The sequence below is a fragment of the Alligator mississippiensis genome, chromosome 3, assembly GCF_030867095.1.
Source record: "Alligator mississippiensis isolate rAllMis1 chromosome 3, rAllMis1, whole genome shotgun sequence".
Lineage (NCBI taxonomy): Eukaryota > Metazoa > Chordata > Crocodylia > Alligatoridae > Alligator > Alligator mississippiensis.
In genome coordinates this window covers 129,004,025-129,024,074 of record NC_081826.1, presented here as the reverse complement: position 1 = coordinate 129,024,074, position 20,050 = coordinate 129,004,025, and the positions used below count along the sequence as shown (strand labels likewise).

The 20,050-nt window shown below is 44.5% G+C and overlaps 1 protein-coding gene across 1 annotated transcript in view; it reads right to left on the bottom strand.

The window, feature by feature from the left end:
- JARID2 (jumonji and AT-rich interaction domain containing 2) overlaps positions 1-20,050 on the bottom strand; it is a 310,435-nt gene that overhangs the window by 86,259 nt on the left and 204,126 nt on the right. Inside the window, exon 4 of the mRNA XM_059724397.1 lies at positions 2,383-2,552. Within this exon, the coding sequence (XP_059580380.1) occupies positions 2,383-2,552 (170 nt within the window). The remainder of the gene's footprint in view (positions 1-2,382; positions 2,553-20,050) is intronic.

The following is a 20,050-nucleotide window of genomic DNA, read 5'->3' as shown; positions in this document are numbered from 1 at the left end:
GGGATCACCATAAATGTATAATACCATGAAAGGAAAGATATTTTAGTTCAGTGGTCATGTAGACTCTTGTTCGACTATTTTTTTTAAATATACATTTTACATTGTAACTACACTACGGTAAACTACAAGAAAAATACATGCCATACCTATAGCCTCAAGTAGGAGTCTAAGAATACCGTTAATTAGTGATTTTTGCAATTACAATAAAGCAGTAGGCCTACATAATACATCTCAATATCTTTACTGACACTTTAAACATGTGCTAAACTTTATGTTGATATATACGTACATATGCACACATGCATAATCTCTCTCTCTCTATACCTGTATCCCTCTCTATATAGCTAGCTATATAGATGTATACATACGCACACTCTTTCTCTCTCTATATAATGTACCTCTCTAGACTGACAGACCTGTATCTAATGACTCCTTGGAAGAGCTCACACTTCTCCACATGAGGTGCCATCACTTGGGAGAGCTGCAGAGCCCTCTGTATTGGCAGCCTTATTTGGGGTTGAGAGCTGCAGGAAGCCTCCTGGGGGCAGTGGGATTCCCCTTCTTTGTACCCCAAACCAGTCCTTGGCAGCAGGACTAAAGCAGTGCACACTGCCCCACAGGGAGATCTGGAGCAGTTTGGGGTTGTACCCCCACAACACACACAGAGGCACATACCGCATCTGCAGTGAGCAGCACAGCAGCCTGTCCTGAGCTGCATGCGCTGAGACCTGACCCCTGGGAGGAAGGGAGGGCAGGATCAGACTCCTTTCAGGCACAGGGATGGGACAGAGAGAGAAAGAGACCAGCTGGGCAGCGAGTGGCAGGGACAGTGGGGATCCTCACTGCTGCCTCACCCCGGTTGTTCCTATGGAGCAGTCAGACAAGTTAGCAGTCAGCCACCACCTCCCACAGGCTCTCACACATTTAACAGTGAAGGAGTTTCAGTGCTTCACCTGACTTTTGCCTGCAGGCTGGGGAGTGCAGCGAGCTCCTGCCCCCAGGGGGCCCCTGATCGGTAGGGGCCCCTGTGCCTGGGCCCTGCCAGCCCATGCGTTAATTTGCCCTTGCTGTAACAGCAGCAATAGAAATCTGTGATGTGGGAGTAGTAAACTGATATAATAGATGACAGTGGCAAACTTCAGTGGTGTCACTAGATTAGGATGCTGTAGCTAGGGCAGGAACAAAGGCATTTCCTTAGATTAAGGAATGGGAAGGAAAGGGCAACAGCAGTCATCCACTCTAGCACATAAAGCACTGAATAGCTATGCAGGAACTGGCACGCTTGACATTGAAAGAAACATGGCTACAACTTGGGTCTAGTGCCATAATTAGGAGATAGAACATGAAAAAAAAATGCCCTCAGGACCCTATGTGGAGGCAGGACAAATCCTATCCTGGGAAAAATAGCATGCAACACAAACAGGATCTCTTCCTTTGATTTCACCACAAGACAAAAAGTACCTGAACATCACTCCAAGGCTTTGTCTTCATTGCTCAGAAAGGCACGTTATTACTACAAGGTCACTATCACATAGCCACCCTACTGTAAAACCACATTAAAGATCAGACACCAGGAATTTTTCTGCAAGGTAAGTAGGTGACCTCAACCCCTGGTGAAGGGTGTTCACCTTACCCAGGTGAGCGACAAAGAGGGTTTGGGCCCTGGGCTGGGGCTGTGTCAGCTGCCGCAGTGGAAACTTGGCCAGCAGTGATGGCAACTGCTGTTTATGTGCCCTAAGTGGCAACCAGGGCTGATGCACCACTCATTATGCTACTGACCTCATCCACCTACCCCACAATAAGCCTACAGCTGCCTTCTCTCCAATAGGATTTGACAGTGAAACAGCTAATATGCATTAGTTATCATGTGGTAAACAATATTTTGGAGAGCAACGAGAAAGACAAAGTCAAGCTTTTGTTCTAGTCAAACAAAGCAGGTACGGTGAGGACAGACTAAAGGGCATCTGTATGTAGAGAAAAGGAAGAGCCAACTAGAATTCCTCTCTTTGTGGAAACGACATACAGAGGGTTAAACACAGCTTCGACTTATTCAAGCAGACAAAGTGAGGGAATAAAGGACAGGGAGGGAGACAAAAACCTAGTCAGGGTGACAGGATACTAAGCATGAAAAGAAATTTCTCTTTGAAAAATTATTGGCCTCATGTTATAGTCTGATAATGATGGAGTCTAACACTCCTATATACACACACAGGAGTGCTGGACACCTACTCCTTCTGCTCAGTCACATCACTGATTGGAAATGAGTGCAATAATGTGTGCAGCACGCTCAAGTGCTGCACCAGGCAGTACTCTCAGCATGGGGCACTGCATCCTGTTCTCTGGATTACTGATTATTTCCCTAAGTTACTTCAAGATTCCTACCTCGAAGGCAGAGAAATGTAAGAAAATCTTCTGTCTTGGGCTTCCTTTTTGAGAGGTCAGATATTTGAGTAGCGGGAGGGGGTAACAATGGTTCCACTATCTTTATTGGAGTTGTGCTGGGACTGTTTGGCTGGGACTGAGCAAACTTCCTTTGTGCTTGCAGCCTCGGCCTGTGAAAACAAGAGAGAGTATCAGGTTAGGCAGAACTGAAAATATAGACTTTCAATTTAAACAGCTCAATGTGAAAAAAGAGGGATAAAACCAGAGGGTTGTTAGTTGCATCTTCCATAATCATATCAAGCTGGCAATGAATTTTTCAAGTTAATAGAACTTAATCATTTTTAAAATGGTTGTAAGGTGCTTATCTTAAAGTATTGGCTAATTTTTAGCTCTTCTGTGTGTTGTTTATCCAGCTAGCACCAAGCAACACATAAAGAAGAGAATTTCTCATCAGCTGGCTACTATAGCACAGGCTTCAAACATTTTAACATGCTAATGGACAAAGCTCTATTTCTTTCCTTCATGATACCCTCTTCTCTCCCCTCACCCCCTTTTTTTAAAAGGTGTTTTGCTTCTGCCCACAGTAGAACCATTTTATATGCTGGATATCTTTAGCTCCATTACAAATTTCTAAATTTTCTAGATCTTCAGTCCAAATGCCCAGATATCCTGAAACTGAACCCTGGAATGGTAATACATTCTTCAGTTGTACTGTTATGCATCTATTAGTATACAATTTTGTAACAGCTTCAAGAAAAGTATTGATAGGCAAAGAAAACACCAGGGCTTTCCTTCTCACCATCAGCAGCTTGATGGAGATTTGCACTTAGGCTAGTAAAATATTCAGGACAATCTTGCAAGCCTACATTAAAAAGAACAAAGAATGCAGAAAGGCAGCCTGAAGGCCTCTCATTCCTGACACTGCAACAAGCTGGATCTCCAATGTAAACTGTATATTATGCATCATCATGTAAGGTTCAGAGAAGCAATGTGGTTTCAAGTGTTCATGCCAAAAACTAAAAAACTCACCTATTTGAAGGCTCTGAAGGTAGCAGGTAGCAATAAATACATTTTTCTTTAAAAAAATTAGAGAGGAAATATGTTTAAGGGAGAAAGACTGTGGGTGGGAAGGAGGTTAATTGAAGAGGAAAAAGCTTAGTGCCTCTCCAGGAACCTAATTCTGCAAAAAAAATAAGTACATACTTAAGCCTAATCATGACGTTTTAACTTCTTTTCTGGACTAAGGAATAGTCAACTGACACTTTGAGAACTCTGACTAACCTAACACATTAGAAAATAAGTGTTTCATAGCACTCAAAAATGCAAATGTTATTCAGAATGCCAGAAGTTAATTCACGATCTGATAATTTTATAAATGCTGGTTTAAAATGTGTGTTTTTGTATCCAACACAAAATAAAAAATAAATACATACATACATACATACATAAATAAAGAGGAAAGAAAAATAGCCAGCCCAAAGGTAATTAACAGCAGGACAGAGAAAAATATACCTGGAACCCAAAACATCTATTTTTAGAGGGGAAAGGAGATGACTTTCAATTGATGATTTCTTCTATCAACAAAATATTAATCCATTGCAAAACTCAGCTGTGTATTAGGGCTCTGCGAAGCTTCGGTAGCTGATTAGATTTGGAGGAGATTCAGCCTGATTCGGTGACTGAATCTCCAAATCTAAATCAAATCGGGAGACCAATTAAAAGTTCTGAATCAAATTGGAAGCCTCTGAATCGATTTGGAAGATTTGGCCGATTCGGAGATCTGGCCATAGACTAAACGGACAGCAGTCCTCACCACACTGGACACAGCTGCCTCCAGCTGCTAAGCATGTTATGGTGGGCAGAGCAGGGAGGGAAGGGGTGTGGGAGGGGGCAGATCAATGCCCCCATAGCGAGGGAGGGATTAGGGCTGGGACAAGCTGTCCAGCCAGGGCAGGAGGCAAGGGACTTGGAGAGGGGAGGAAGGGCAGGAGACGCAGGTGCACCAGCACTAAGAGCAGGGTCTATGCCCTGCTGTCGCTTGCCCAGCTGGGGGGGGGGGAGGGGTGGAGAAATGCAAGTGCGGCTCGCTCCGGGTGGAAGGGGACAAGCGGCAGCAGGGCATATCCTCCACGGCCAGCAGTGCCACGTCTATATTCCGCACCCCCACCCCACGCCAGCTGGACAAGTGGTGGCAGCGCCCACTCCCCTTTACACCGGCTGGGCAAACGGCAGCAGTGCCCAGTCCCCCACCCCAGCTGGCAAGCAACGGCAGCACCTGCCCCCCCCCACGCTCCCCTGTGCCAGCAGGACAAGCAGTGGCAGGGCAGAGCCTCCTCTCCAAGTGCTGTTGCGGGGTGGCAGTGCTGGGAGTGGGGGCTAGATCATGCTAGGGGAAGGAGGCAGCCCAGCTGGGCTGCTTCCCCATCCCTGCCACTAGATTGTGTTGGGGGCGGGAGGCAGCGATCTAGCGCTGGGGTGGGGAAGCAGCCCAGCTGGGCTGTCCCCCACCCCTGGCGTGATCTCCATCCCCAGCGAAACGTCGAAACAGGCTTTCTGTTTCGATGGAACAGAACAAAACAGCTGTTTCGAATTGAGAAATGGAACGCTATTCTGTTAAACCATCAAAACACAAGGCAAAACGGAATGGTGCCATTTCGCACAGCCCTAATGGGTATCAAGAGCAAGATAACAATTCAAGTGCTTGCCAAATATTTTCTAAAATCTTTGGAAGCTTTGTGATGGATATTATATATAAAATACACTTGCTCAAGACAGGGTTTTTGCTTGTACTCGTATTAGTCTAAAGGACATAGGTACAAATTTCCACCTATTTACATTCTCACTGACCTCCTGTCACTTTTAGCTTCTTTCATTCCTTGAGATCTCAGAACAGCAGAGATGCCCTATGCCTGAAGAAGGGTGCTTGTGACTAAATGCTTTCGAAGAACATTTTTCCAGCTACTCAGCTGGTCTAATAAAAGATCTTACTAAAGACAAGGGGGTCTAAATGCTTGGGGGGGGGTGGAGGAATAGCAGTATTTTCTACATACTCTTTAATAAAAGCATTAAACAAAAGCAGCATTTACTTTGTTGCTCCTATACAGGTACTCCTCAGTTAACAACTGAGTTCCGTTCCTGCGACTCGGTCATTAAGCGAATTGGTCGATAAGCGAGGAGCCGCTCTGAGCAGCAAAGTGCTCCCTGCAGGACCGTGTGCTGGCAGCCGCGTCCCTGGGGCGGGGGGCCGAGCTGCTCCCCCCCCCCCCCCTGCCAGCACCAGGGCAGCATTTGGCACTGAAGCCAGGGCTGGTGGGAAGAGGATGCTGAGAGAGGGAAGGAGCTGGCACCAGGGAGCAGGAGGGAAGCTCGGCCCCGGCAGGCAGAACTAACCACTGCCCTTAAACCCACCCTCCAGACCCGCGCACGGGGCTGCTCTGCGCCCTGCTGGCTGTTGTCGCGTGGGGCTGGGGGCATCGCGCCTACAGGCAGGTGGGAGCCGGCGGAGCTGCCCTGGCCCCGGCCCCGGTGAGGAAAGCCTGCTCCGTGCACCCCGCCCCGCCCGGGCCGCAAGCGTGGGAGCTGTCCGCCCCACCGTGCTGAACCTGCGGCGCGCCATTTCCACAATACAGGTACTCCTCACTTAACGACCACCTGCTCGGAGTACCAACTGCTCGGAGAGCTGGTCGTAAGTCCGCGCGGTCGTTAAATAGTTAGGTCGTTAAGTGAGGAGTACCTGTAATCCCACACCAATTGTCCATGTAGTGAATTATACTCCTTCATGACCAAAACAAATCCACTAAATAGATATTCATATTTCTCACTTATTTCCACATCCTCAAGAACTCATATATTGCTTATTATCCAAAGGCACTTATATTCTACCTGGAAGACATCAATTTAACATATGCATTCCTTTTATTTAGGAACAATGATCTTTCAGGAAGAACTTCTTTCTACATATCAATCTATGCCTCCCCAGAAGTATTCAGTTTGTAAACCAGAGTGCTTCTACAAATGTATGCAGGCTGAAGAGCTCTTGCGGAGGATGAATGGGATTTTAATTTCAACCAGCTCATTTCTATCACCAAAACCGTGCATGTGGCCACAGAAAAATGCTGTGTATTGAATTCTATTCTACCCAAAATATGTACTTTCTAGCCAAAAAGCAGACTGGAAAGGTTAGGAGTTAAGATCTTTGTTTGCTGATGTAATAAGCAAAAAATTCTTACTGCCCCCAGCTGATATCTTCCAAAGATGCTATAAAAATGTAATTTAAGCAAGTGCTTCTTACAGGTACCTGTTCATAACCACTACAAGCAAAAAAGACAGCTACATTGTAATATTAAGTGGATGACATTACAAAAACTTAAGGGTTGAATATTTCACACCTGTCATAAGGTTTAATATTACCCTTTGGAAAAAGGATTAAGCACATTATTTGCAGTGTTTAAACCCAATATGCTCAGTTTTTGGAGTGTTGAACAGTGAATAGGGAACAACATGTACATTTACCATAAAGACCAATATTCACTAAATGAATAAATCAAAAGGCATGACATACAGTTTCGATGCATACAGTGCATGCCATTCCTTCTGGTTCCACACCAGCGCTGCCACCACCTTTCCCAAAGCATAATCCCCAAGTCTACACAGCCCAACATGACATGAACCCACATGGTGCAACCACTTCTCTGGGTGCATCTACACATGCAAATAATGCAGGATGAAGGGGGCAGGGAGCAATCTCGTGTCTCCAGCTGCTTGGGAGCAAATGTGTTCCTGGTCAGGCATCTACATGTGCGTTACTGCTCAGTAAGCAATCTGGAGTGAATGTGCTACTTGTCTTTACAGGTAGCAATTTTACTTGAGATTAGAGCAGGTTACTGCGCAGTAAGTGTCTGCATGCATAGACAATGAAACTTAATATGCAATAATTAGCTCTAATCTCAAGTTAAGTGTCTCTTGTACAGTAAATGTGCCCTCTAGCCCCTAATTTGAGTCTCAAAGGACTTCTAGTCTAGCAATGAAACCTAGCGTAGCAGAGCTCCCTCCAGACTGACTTCAGGCCTTGTGCCATGTCAAAAAGGAGACTGAGCTGGCATGTTTGGTCTCTTTTTTCTCATTTCCTTCTTGCCTACAGCATGGTGTAGTTTATGCACAATTTCAGTGGCTTCATTTGAGTTAATATTTCTACGTTCTGAAGAACCTCGGTCTGACTTTGATGACCTATTAAACCTATACTGGATAAATTCTTGCTTTCCCCCTTCCCTGTTTTGTTCATTATCCCTCTAACTCTACACATAAGTTGCAACCAATTTAAAGAGTTACCTCTTCTCGGTCTCAAGTGAAAGGATCAGTATTCAGTTTAGTTTGGTTTTGTTCCTTTTCCTTCCTTCAAATATAGTATTTTTTTCAATGCTGAATTTTTGGTTTATTCATTTTCTTTGCTTTAAAGTCACTACTGCTTAATAGCTCAACTGCAGATACTTTAGAACTAACTACTGCCTTGTTACTTACAATTAAGTCAAGTATAGGCTCTCTTCTTACGTCCTCCACAATTGTTACAAGAAGCAATTGTTTAAAGGTGTCAAGAAATTGCTTCTCCACAGTGGGCTCCATTGTGATACTTGACAAGTTTATACACGAATCATCCACATTCCTCATTATTCTTGCTTTGTTGGACTTTGCTGCCTCTCTTGATCTCTCTCAATATTGTGCACTCGATATCTTTCTTCTCAATATGGAGGGGAGTAATTCAGATCTACTAGTATATTTGTATTCTTACAGCCATATAAAATCTAACAAGAGAACACAATTGGATTCCAGGAATCTTTTAAACAGAATGCTGCTTTGACATGTTTTCATTTTAACCTGTCCTTTCTACATGATTTACAGCTTGTAGTCAGACATTACAATATCCTATGCCTATCTCCCTATGCCTGAAAAAGGGTGTTTGTGCCCAAAAGCTTGCAAAGAACAATTTTTCCAACTATTTAGTTGGTCTAATAACAGATATCACATCTACCCAAACAACTTTGTTTTACAATACCCTGCTCATTTTACTCATTCTATCTAGGCAATGCCTACTCTCCCCTTGCTAAGCATTCTAGTTCACCTAGTTTTTGCGTTGAGCTTACTATATAAAGACATAGTATATTTCTTCCCATGTGCCTGCTTGAATTTAAATTCCTTCATCTGATGTCTTGCTGATTTAGCAAAAGATTCCTCTGGGATCTTTACCTGTTCCTGTTCCACGTGATGAAGGAATGATAACCTTTGTACACATCAAATTTGACACAGAAGTGACAAGCAAGTTTATTTCCCTATACATGGTGAAATTCCAGACATGATGTGCATTTATGCAGGGATTTTCTTATGTCCATAGTGTCACTTATTACAGTAAATGCATCTGCAAATGAGGTTCTCCAGACACACACACTTCATTCAAAAGAATCAAAGCCTCTTTATACATGGTAAACTTTTATCTTTATACATGTTTTAAAATTTAATAACAAAGCATCTATTGCATAAGCACTTATACTTTCAGGCACTTAAGTTCTAGCTTTAATTAAATCAAGCCTGTCAAATGTACTCATTGGAAAATAAAGTCCTTGGGAAGAATGAGACCCGTGCTGGTGGAGGGAACATTCTTCACAGACCAATTGGAAAATGTGTTGCAGTTTCTCATACAAAGAAGTGGCCAAATGGAATTGTATCAGATCTTCCAAGCAGACTCACTTCTGTCTAATAAGAAACATAAAGCACTCACACAAATTGTATTATTTTTTCCTTTTACCAGCCCAAACCCAGTGGTGCAGAATGCCCTGCAAAAGACCCTCTGCTGATTATTAAATGCACACTACACAGGTAAATTTTCTTTCACTCTTCCGTCCCAGAAAGTAAAGCTTATGGTTTTAAACTTATCCAGAAAGGAATGAGACAAAAAATTGTTGTTTTACATGTACACAGAGAGATTTGGTAAATCTCCCTCTGCAGAAGCATTTTTGCATGAGTCTTCTGTCCAGCAATGCTGAACGTTATTGCAATCTCCATAGATTTCTGGTATTTAGACATGGCTCTAATGACTGAGAGTTGAAACACAGCATCAGGCACAGTCCTGGGCATGAACTGTACCCCTCAAAGAATGGCAGGCGTGAGGACTCTAAGGCACATCCAACTTATATTTCCTTTCCAGTTTCTCTCTTGCTCTAGGAGTAGTCATTTACTACTTGTCTATATTAGCGGTAAATTACTACTCACCCTTCTTCCACCACACCAGACTCAGAGACTCCAGCTAGTAGGTGGTGATGAAACTGAAGCTCCAACCACTCCCTCTTCCTTCCCATCTTCCTCCCTTCCCTACTTGCTCTGAGAAGGGAGGAAGATGGCAAGGGCAGAAGCCCCACTTACTCCTATAAATGAGACCTCAAAGTGCAGGTGGCTCATAAGCAGGGATCCTGGTTTTATGATTAAAAAAAAATCCCCAATTTAAATGAAACACCACTGATTTTATTTAGATCTATCAATATAGATATATTAGTGGTGTTTAATTTTAATCACAGAAAAATGTGGATTTAGGGTTACTTTTTTGTAACTGAAAATTGGGGATTTTTTTTTTTAAATCAGAGAAAACCAGGATCCCCACTCAAAAGGCATTTTGGAGATATTCTGCTCTTACGAGACAATCAGTAAGCAAGCCATTCAAGTCAAAATCTAGCCCTGTACTATCAAGATCAGTGATTCTTAACCAGGGTGCCAGGGCTGCCTTTAAGCTTAAGGAGATAAGGAGATAAATGAGGGCTTGGATTTGGTCCCTTTCCCAGCCCCTCTGGAAGGACATAAGCACTGTAATAAATACATTAGCTTTTTAAATAGGGTGCCACTCCATTTACAAAAGTAATGGAGGGGTGCCTTGAGTCTATTGAGGGATGTCTTGAGTTTAAAAAAGTTGAGGACCACTGATCTAGATGTAGGGTGATGCTGTATTCAACTGTACTAGTTATTATCTGATGACAATTTTTGTAGTATTTTAAAATGTAACTTTACACTGATACAATCCATGAAGCGCTGTTTCTCAAACCTGGTGGCTTTATGCCCACACGGCACTCTCATACCCTGCTACTTCAGACACCGCAGCTGCTTTCCTCGCCAATGGCCAATTCCCTTTACCAGCAGCAATTGGTGGGGAGGGAAAGCAGTGGCAATGGCTGGAAGTAGTGGGGCATGTGTGTGGCTGGTTTAGGGATGTGCTACTGATTGCCTCCATAATTCACATGCCCCTTCCCCAGAGGGGTGTCTCCCCATAGTTTAGAAAACAGTAATAGAAAGCAAGGTAAATCTAAATGAGTAACCCATTTCAGAACTCATACTTACCAAGGCAATCCTTCTGTTTGCTCAATGTCCCTCACCTGTGTTGCTTAAAGCTTTTCTTTAAAACTAACAGGTTTATACCTTTCTTTTCACAAATGAACAGATCAAAGTGAAGTTAACCCAACTATCTCCCTTTAGCTCCTTTATACTGATTCTAAATCCTATCAAAAAAGGCTTTTGTTTTTCAAAAGTGAAATCAAAACACAGGTTTGTAAAAATCTCTTCAGCTACCAATTATAGAAAGATGTTTGAAAATTAGATCTAATGAAGAGTAATTGATCCTACTCCATCTGCTAAATGACTCTTGTTCAAACTACAGCTGACAACTTAGACATATGTACCAAACACTGAGTGCAACTCCTATCAATCCTGGAATTGAATTACAGGCTTTTCTGACCAAATGTGCTGATCATAAAAAGATGGATGCGATGGTCTGCAAAGCTACACCATTTTTCAGTGTCTGAACTCTGTGAGAGACTGGAGATTTTTAAATTTGTTAATTTAAAATAATGGTTAATTTAAAGCATGCTCAACAAAGGAAGCAGAGAAATCTGGACCTGCTATGTGCTACTTCTATCTCTACTTTCAAAAAATGTTTAATAACATCTGCACAAGCTGTTTTTTTAAAGAACAGGTGACATAGCAAGGAGGGCCACAAGAGGCTCCTAGATACCGTGTTGGCCCTAATTATCTGGCAAGGACCCAGACAATTCTAGTCATCTACACAGAGAAGGGCTTACGACAGAAAAAGGATTTCTTTATTCTCTCCTGAAACTTATACATTGTATAGCGGAGAATTTAATCCAATACTGTCTTCACCAAACTCAACTGTTCAGTAGACCAGATCTTCTTAGGGAGGGTGAGGCATAACAGTTAGAACAGGGGTGGGCAAAATACAGCCTGTGGGCTGGATCCAGCTCAATGGATTGTATCCAGCTCACAGGTGGGCAGCCGTAAAATCATGGGATCTGGCCAATGGGGAGCAGGTAGCTCTGACTGCTGTCATGCCAGGCAGACAGACACATCCCAACTCTGACCACAGCTTATACCAGCACCCAGCTCCTGCCCTGAGCACTGGGAGTAGCACCAGCATCAGCCGTGGACATTGCTGGCAGGTTCCTGCTAGGGATCGGGGTAACCGCCTGAGACTATAGCTAATGTGCTGATTATGCAGCATCACCTGTGGACCTGACCAGATGCTCTGATCCCTAGCGGGAACCTGCCAGCTGGGTCCACAGCTGATGTTGGCACCCATCTGGCATTGCTTCTGGTGTGCAGGCCAGAAGCTGGTGTAAGCTTCGAGAACATGCTGTAAGTGCAGAATGGTTTGGGGAGGGTGGGGAGAGGGGAGGGGACTTTTAAGCAGGCAACTCTAAGATGGCCATGGCAATTTGCTGATGACCTAAAATAAAAGCCACATTTCCTCATGTGGTGTATAGTTACCTCAGAATAGTGCACAGGAGCAGGGTAAAGTAGAACCAAAAGAGAAACCTAATAGGATGCACTAGTCAAAGCTGCACTAGTCAAATCTGCAACCCCTTTACACTAAGGCAAGTGCTTTCTGCTAAAGGTCCCTGAGGACATTTTTACATGTGTTTCCAGTGTGGCACTGGGCGCTTAATTAGTGAGCTGCACTAATTAAAAGTGTCCGCACGTCGCATTCAAGGTTCAAGATACAGGGGGGGCTGATCCCCCCCTATAAGAGACGAGAGCCCCCGGCCTGTCCCAGGCCTTTCTAAGAAGCTTAGGCGATGGCGACTCCTTCTGGCTGCCATCACTGCAAATCCCCCCCAAGAGTCTGAGTGCAATTCAAACGCTGGTCAAATGCATCAGGGTTGCCGTGCATCCCCACACTGAAAAATGGCAGCAGGGTGCTTTGAATTAAAGCTCATCAGACATGTTTTATTTCAAAGTGCACCGCCATTTTTTCAGTGTAAAAACATGTGGTGACACTGATGCACGCAACGCACAAGGCTGCCGGAGCACATCAATCATCTAGTCTGCTCCAATGTGCTAGACTTCCAGCATGTTGGAGCAGGCTCCCCGCATGTGTGTAGGAACCCTGAGAGTCCCTTTCCATCCATGTTTGGCTCCCATGCAGCAGCCACAGGAGTAATTCACAAATACTATTATGCATTATGCATATTATTCAAACTTCTACATACAAGGCAACAGACTCTTCTACATGCCCTCAGATGAGAACATGTTACCTCAGTAAACACAGAAGCAGTTATTTCTGAGGAGTCAGATACAGGGATAAAAAACAGAAACAAGATGGAAAACATTCAGACAAGAACAAGTCTTTTCTTTTCTTTTTTTATGGAAGCACACAGGAGGAACTAAAGAAAAAGACAAGAAAAAAAATGAAAAGAAAAGAGCCACAACTGGAAAGAAAAAAAAATACTTGGGAGACAGGTCAATAGTGTGGGGGGAATGATAACTAATGTATCAAACCACTGTGTCAGGGTACACAGGAGGGATACACATTTGGCAGTGTTTGCCAGGAATCTTTGTCTACCAGCAAAAGATTAAGAATTCCTCATGCTGCCTTGGGGAGGGTATGACAACTAAATTAAACCTCTCCCCATGAAAATTTTCCTACAACTGTCTCTATCAGCTTAAGACCTATGCCAAGAAGTCTTCCATAAATTACAGTCCGCAAACTTCTCTCTAAGCTCAAGAAGATGTAGGCATTTATTTCTGTAACAAGCAGGGGGCTTTTTCATTTAAACTTTTTCTGGTTTCCTGGGAACTGGAGTTTGATGGTAGTCCCCTCTCCGGAGGGAGGCAAGGACCTGTGATGACCTGGAGATGGCAATAGATGGCAGAAGAGATCCTTCTGAATGTTAAAAGGAAGGTCACGCAAAGCCGGCTTTGTCTTACAATAGCTCCTTGAACTCTCACTTTGAAGAAGCCTCATTCTGAGTCTCAGTATTTCAGTGCAGACAGACCGTCAAACCTAGAGATGGATTCTAAACAGAGGCCTGTACATAGGAGGATACAGGAAAGAGGAGCTGAGGGGTGGGGAGCAATCCTATCCCCTTGGGCTGTGTTGCACACACTCAGTGAGTTCTCCGAGTTCACCAGCTTGTCAGCAGAGGTTCTGCCACAGCTGCTGCTTCAGTACGGTTTGGGACAGGACCTTGTAGTTGAACACAACCACTGCTCATCCCCAGGCCTTCAATGGAGTGGTGTTTACCCAGCGTCCTGAAGATCTGGCAGAAGATGCACTGATGGCACATGTGCAGAACAGTCGAAGGGGCTGCAACCACAACCCCCTCCTACCCTCACCCCCTATCCTCACCCCTCCCCAAACCACCCCTGGGCCTGCACACAAAGGTGCGACTGCAGCTTGTGCAGACATACATGTTAACCTCCATCTAGCTAGCTAGCACTCTAACTACATGAATGCAAGCTTCACTGCACAAGCCCATCTGAGATTCCAGTCATACCAGAGTTAGCTACATTGAAGACATCTTAGGTATTTTGACATGAGCTGTGATTACATCATTGGGCTTCAGTGCAGACAAACCTTCAAAGAAGAGCAGGGGAGCTGGGAGAACAGCACTGATAAGACAGAGGAGAGCAGAGCAATGGATCAGGCAGGGGAGGTTGGGCCCCGCTGCCCTAAGGACCTGGCCTGTTGCTAAGGCGGTTAAACCAAAAGGTACAAAAATCAAAGCACCATGACTAAGAAAAAAGTTTTCACTTCCCCTGAAAAAACTTTTCACTCCATTCAGACGATTGTACAAATGACTTAATTTCTATTTCCTTCCTTGATATATATGAATCTCAAAAGCCACAATCTTGTGCCACCTGCCCCCCTCCAACACTCAGACCTTGGAGACTGCCAGAGGCAAGCAGCAGCAGTGCTGTACGGATATCATTTCAGCCACCCTTCACTGGGTTGAAAACTTCCTGTTCAATTGATCCTGTTCATTAATCTCTACTATTTGAGTAAATTTTCCCTGTCTGCTAGCAGGAAGTGATAAAAGTCACAAGGTCAGTCTGGTTCAGGATAGATTAACCTCTTGCAAAGGTTGCCGGTTGCAGTCTAAGCATACTGGAAACCAGATATCTGCATCTCATGTTGGGTCTTTTGAGTGTTTCATTACCATCTGGTGACCAATCATTTCTTGGCATCCATTATAAAACCAAAATGGTTAAAGCTGCAGTAACAAAAAAGCTAGAGGTGCACAAAAGACATTGCATCTACTGCATAGTCTTTATACTGTTAAGTAGGAAAATGATCTGCTTTGCATAAAGGACCCATCAATCATATTCACAATCCTGCCAACAAAGATTATAAACAAAAACACACAGATATAAGCTATGAAATGAATATCAACAAATAAGCCTATGTTATCCTTCTATAAACCTGACACCGAAAGCCAAATTATAGAAGTTGCCATCTGCTGTGGATGGCTGCCCTTCTTTTCTTGCACCGGGATAATCATTTTTATTAAAACTTCTCCTAAGGCCTCAGCCTTCTCCTCACAGACACCCCAGGAGTCAAACAGCCCATTCTTGGAAATCAATCAGCCAGATGCTGCCAGTTGTCAAAATAACTCCCCTGCACACCTCTGTTTAAGCAATGGCACATCTTGTCACAAGTCAAGCTACCCTGGAAAGGGAAAAGACCATTTCCCCCTGCACCTCTCCATGGAGGCACACTAAACCCTATGAGAGGGGGATGATTTGAATGCCAGGGTAGGTACTCTTTTCTCTTCTCCCTGAAAGAAGCGTAAAGTAGCCGGAATTAAACCTACGGGAAATATAGCCACAAAGACTACATCACCTCTAGCCAAAAATGTTTCTTCCACAGCCCACCATCCACACAGTCTGCCTTGCAAGCTGAATATATTTTTTCTTTCCCCCTTCTCCCTCCCATTTCTTGGAGTAAGTCTTCATTCAGCAACAGCCATAGGTGTATAAAGCATATTTTTACATGGAGAACATATTTTCTAAATGAAAACCAAAGACACTTGTCAGGGAGATGGTATAGGACTCTTTTGGTGGTCATCCTTAGGCTGAAGGGCTATGTCAACTGGATGGAAGAGTCAGTGCTCCACTTCCCCTGCTCCCCCTCCCAACAACGTTTATTCTTAGGATATGCTGCCACTCGACAAAGGGTGGGTGGGTGGGTGTGTGCATGCATGCGTGTGCTTTAACAGCAGGATGATGGACATACAATTAACAGAAACTAGGCACCTGCCATTTTTACAGCACAGTGGTAAAATAATATGAAAGTGCCTCCAGAAGTTGGCCTTGCCCTGTCCTGTCTCCACATAGATAGTTCACATGTATTACTTATCCTGAAGTTAAAAGATATAAAACAACACAAAAATTTTAAAAAACGTTTTGGCAGTGGAAGCAAAGTCTTATTCTTTGGCCTTTTGCTCTGATGCCCCAGAAGCAGAGTCTATCACCCCTCTGTGCCCTGTTGTAATCAGACACTTAACAAGGCAGAGAACCAAGGAAAAGCATGGCCTTGATCCAGGCTGCTGCCTACAGATGGTGTGGTCCATGCAGCTGAGCTGCCTAAAAACTTGATATTCACTACTCCGCCAGAAACAAAGTGAGTTCTACACATCCAGCAGAAGAGAATTACTGGGTGGGAGTAGCCAGGCTACTAACATGTACAGTAACAGACTAATCTGGAGTGGTTCCAGTGGTGTATGTGTGCTCAGCTAGCCTGTTATCAACTTCACCAGCTCAGTTGGCCAGCAGTACCTTCCAAGGTCCAGTCTGCATAGCTTTATACAAGCAGCAACAAGACAAACAAAAGGAACAAAACAATCTCTTAGAAAATGTGGCATTTGTAAATTTTCAGGGCCACGTGATCTCCTTTACAGTTATTTACAGCAAGTGGCTCTGCTAATTTAAACATGCTCTACCATTTAGAGTGAGATTCATCTTCAGACACATCAATATATTAGCAAACAACATTCTTCCAGTCACAGATCAGCGCAAAGGGTCACTATTGTTATTATCCCACAGCCATTTATAAATCAAATCTGGCACATCAAACAAATATCCATGCACACACGCATGCACTCTCTCTCTCTCCTGGGTACTCCAAGTATCTTTTATGCTCCCCCAGAAGGTGACTATTTTAAGGCCCTATGAGCATATAGTACGTCCCTACAAACAATGTATCGACACATTATACAAGTTAAAATTTACACCCTTCCCTTATAAGAAAACAGCAATAGAATACAAAGTCCAGCCTATGCTCCTGTCCCCACACCGTCTGTTCATAGAGTTTCCTTGCAAGAGCTCCCTGTTTCAACCCCTAGATCAAACTGACCAGATGGTCAGGCCATCTCAAATCCTGATAGAGTTATCTGCACCTGCTATAACCAGTCAGTAAAATTTACTCAGCAGCTTTATGCATGGTTCTAAATCCTCCTAAGAGGGAAAGGTCTCAACAATCAAATCCTGCTTCATCCAGTGAGGACATGTAAGTTCTGTAAGGTTCAAAATCCAATGACTCATTGGCATCTCCCAATGAAGTGATACTTTTTCTATGTCCCCAATACATTGAATCTTTTCACCTGGAAAATTAAAATATTTACCAACCTCTCTAAGTGATGTTTTGAGTGGTGCAAAAGCACTTTATCTTCAAGTTGTTATACATCTTCTAAATGCTGTTATGTTCAGATGTATCCATCACAAAGGCAACAGCCATTACTTCTAGCAACGTAGGCTACCAGCTCATGTTAAGTAGCTTACATCAGTAAAGTCCTCGGAAAGATATAACCTGCTCTGTAAACTATTCATAGAAGTTACCTTGAGAGATTGTAACTTGATGTTAATCTTAGTTTAGCCAAGGTTTAAAAATCTGTGCAGCCAAAAGACAGTTTTTAAAACTGTGTGAAGAGCCATATAGAAATTACAAAATATAGGGGGAATGGAATAGAGATCTATAAGTTATCTGTCAAAGACTGAGGGTACTGTCACAGGCTACCTTTAAAATATTTTTCATCTGTGGGATGTTATGCAGTCATAAAGTTAGAACAGCTTCAGCAGAGCAGCCACAGGTTAAGGCTTAATGCTGTCTCAGACCTGCACAACTGTGACTTGCCGCAAGAGGGCCTGGTGAGCAGGGCATGGACAGGGGCCAGGATTTTCTTCCTCCTCTGGGGTGGGAGAGGACGTGGGGGTCATGGCATGTTGCTCCCAGATAGAGAAACCACCATGTGGCTTCTCTCACTCCACAGCCAACGGGAGCCAGATGGAGCCGTGTGTGGGAGGGGAAAAGTCTTAACAACTTCTGAAGCAAAGTCCCCACTGGATATGCATGATGTGCCACACCAGGCCAGAGCTGACACCCAGCAGGCTTGCTGCATGGGTTGGGTAAGGGGAATGCTGTCAAATGAACAGCAGTTCAGTTCAAATGAATACTAAGGGGAAGCTGAGTCATGGTGCAGTGGTCAGCAGCAGTGGAAAGTGGCACAGTGGGTGGGGAGGGAGATGACTGTCCAACACTAAAAGCCAATTGCTCATACTTGTTAGTGGTTAATTGGCTTTTTAACCACTTTCCTTGCACCAACGGCCAGCCCACTGAACGCATCCACAGGGTTTGCGAGCAGCAAACCAATGAAATGCACCTGGGTGCTCAGAGTGGGTCAGGATCTGCTGGGGCTATACCCAGTGAGGACAGGAGGGGATGCTGGCTTGAAGCCAGCAAAACACCCCCTGGGAAACAGAATTCAGGACAGTTATAAGTCTGCCCACAGAACAAAGAAGTGGGAACAGTGCATCTTGGGATGCTGGGGGAAAGAAAATAGATTGTTTTATCTTCCCAGAGCAGACTAACAATACCTTGGACCAACCTGGGTAAAACAGATCAAGATAACCCCCACCTGAACTGACAAAACTTTAAAACAGAGGGTACTTAGCAGAAGTTCACCATCCGCCGAAAAGCTGGCAAGTCAGTCAGCAACACGGAAGTCCTTGACTTCAGGAAAGCCGACTTTGACAAGCTCAGGAGGCTTGTCAGTGAGGCCCTAAGGGACCGTGACCACAGGGAGAGGGGAGTTCAAGAAGAGTGGTTGCTCCTCAAGGGAGCGATCCTCAATGCACAAACTAAGTCTATTCCATCTCGGAGGAAAGGCAGCAAGAGGGCACAGCAGCCTCCCTGGCTCTCCAGGGACCTAGCAGACCTCCTGAGGCTAAAAAGAAAGGCCTATAAAGGATGGAGGATGGGAGTCACCTCCAAGGAGGATTATTCTGCGCTGGTCCGGTCCTGTAGGGAGCAGACCAGGAAAGCCAAGGCTGCAACTGAACTCCATCTAGCTTTGAGCATCAAAGACAATAAAAAGTCCTTTTTCAGATATGTGGGGAGCCGGAGGAAAAGCAGGGGCAACATTGGACCCCTGCTGAACCAGATGGGGCAACTGACAACTGACGCCCAGGAAAAAGCCAACCTATTAAATAGGTACTTTGCGTCAGTCTTTCATCAGCCCCATGGGACGCCCATGCCCGCTACAGGGCCGGGAAGTCCGGGTGAGGGTGATCCCCTGCCCTCCATTAATGCTGGCTTTGTGAAGGAACATCTTGAGAAGCTGGATACCTTCAAGTCAGCCGGCCCTGACAATCTTCACCCCAGGGTACTCAAGGAGCTGGCGAGCATCATAGCCCAGCCTCTAGCACGGATCTTTGAAAACTCTTGGCGCTCTGCTGTAATGCCCGAAGACTGGAAGAAGGCCAATGTGGTACCTATCTTCAAGAAAGGGAGGAAAGTGGATCCGGCTAACTATAGGCCCATTAGCCTGACTTCTATCCCGGGGAAGATCTTAGAAAAGTTTATTAAAGAGGCCATCCTTAATGGACTGGCCGACGTCAACATCTTAAGGGATAGCCAGCACGGGTTTGTTGCGGGTAGGTCTTGCTTGACCAATCTCATTTCCTTCTACGACCAGGTGACCTATCACCTGCACAAGGGAGAAGAGATTGATGTCATATATCTTGACTTCAAAAAAGCCTTTGATCTGGTTTCCCATGATCGCCTCTTGGAGAAACTGGCCAATTGTCGCCTTGGGTCCTCCACAATCCACTGGCTGGAAAATTGGCTCCGGGGTCGGACCCAGAGGGTAGTAATTGATGGAAGTCACTCATCGTGGTGTCCTGTGACCAGTGGGGTCCCCCAAGGCTCTGTCCTTGGACCCATATTGTTCAACATCTTCGTTAATGATGTGGACACTGGAGTCAGAAGCGGACTGGCCAAGTTCGCTGATGACACCAAACTTTGGGGCAAAGCATCCACGCCAGAAGACAGGCGGGTGATCCAGGC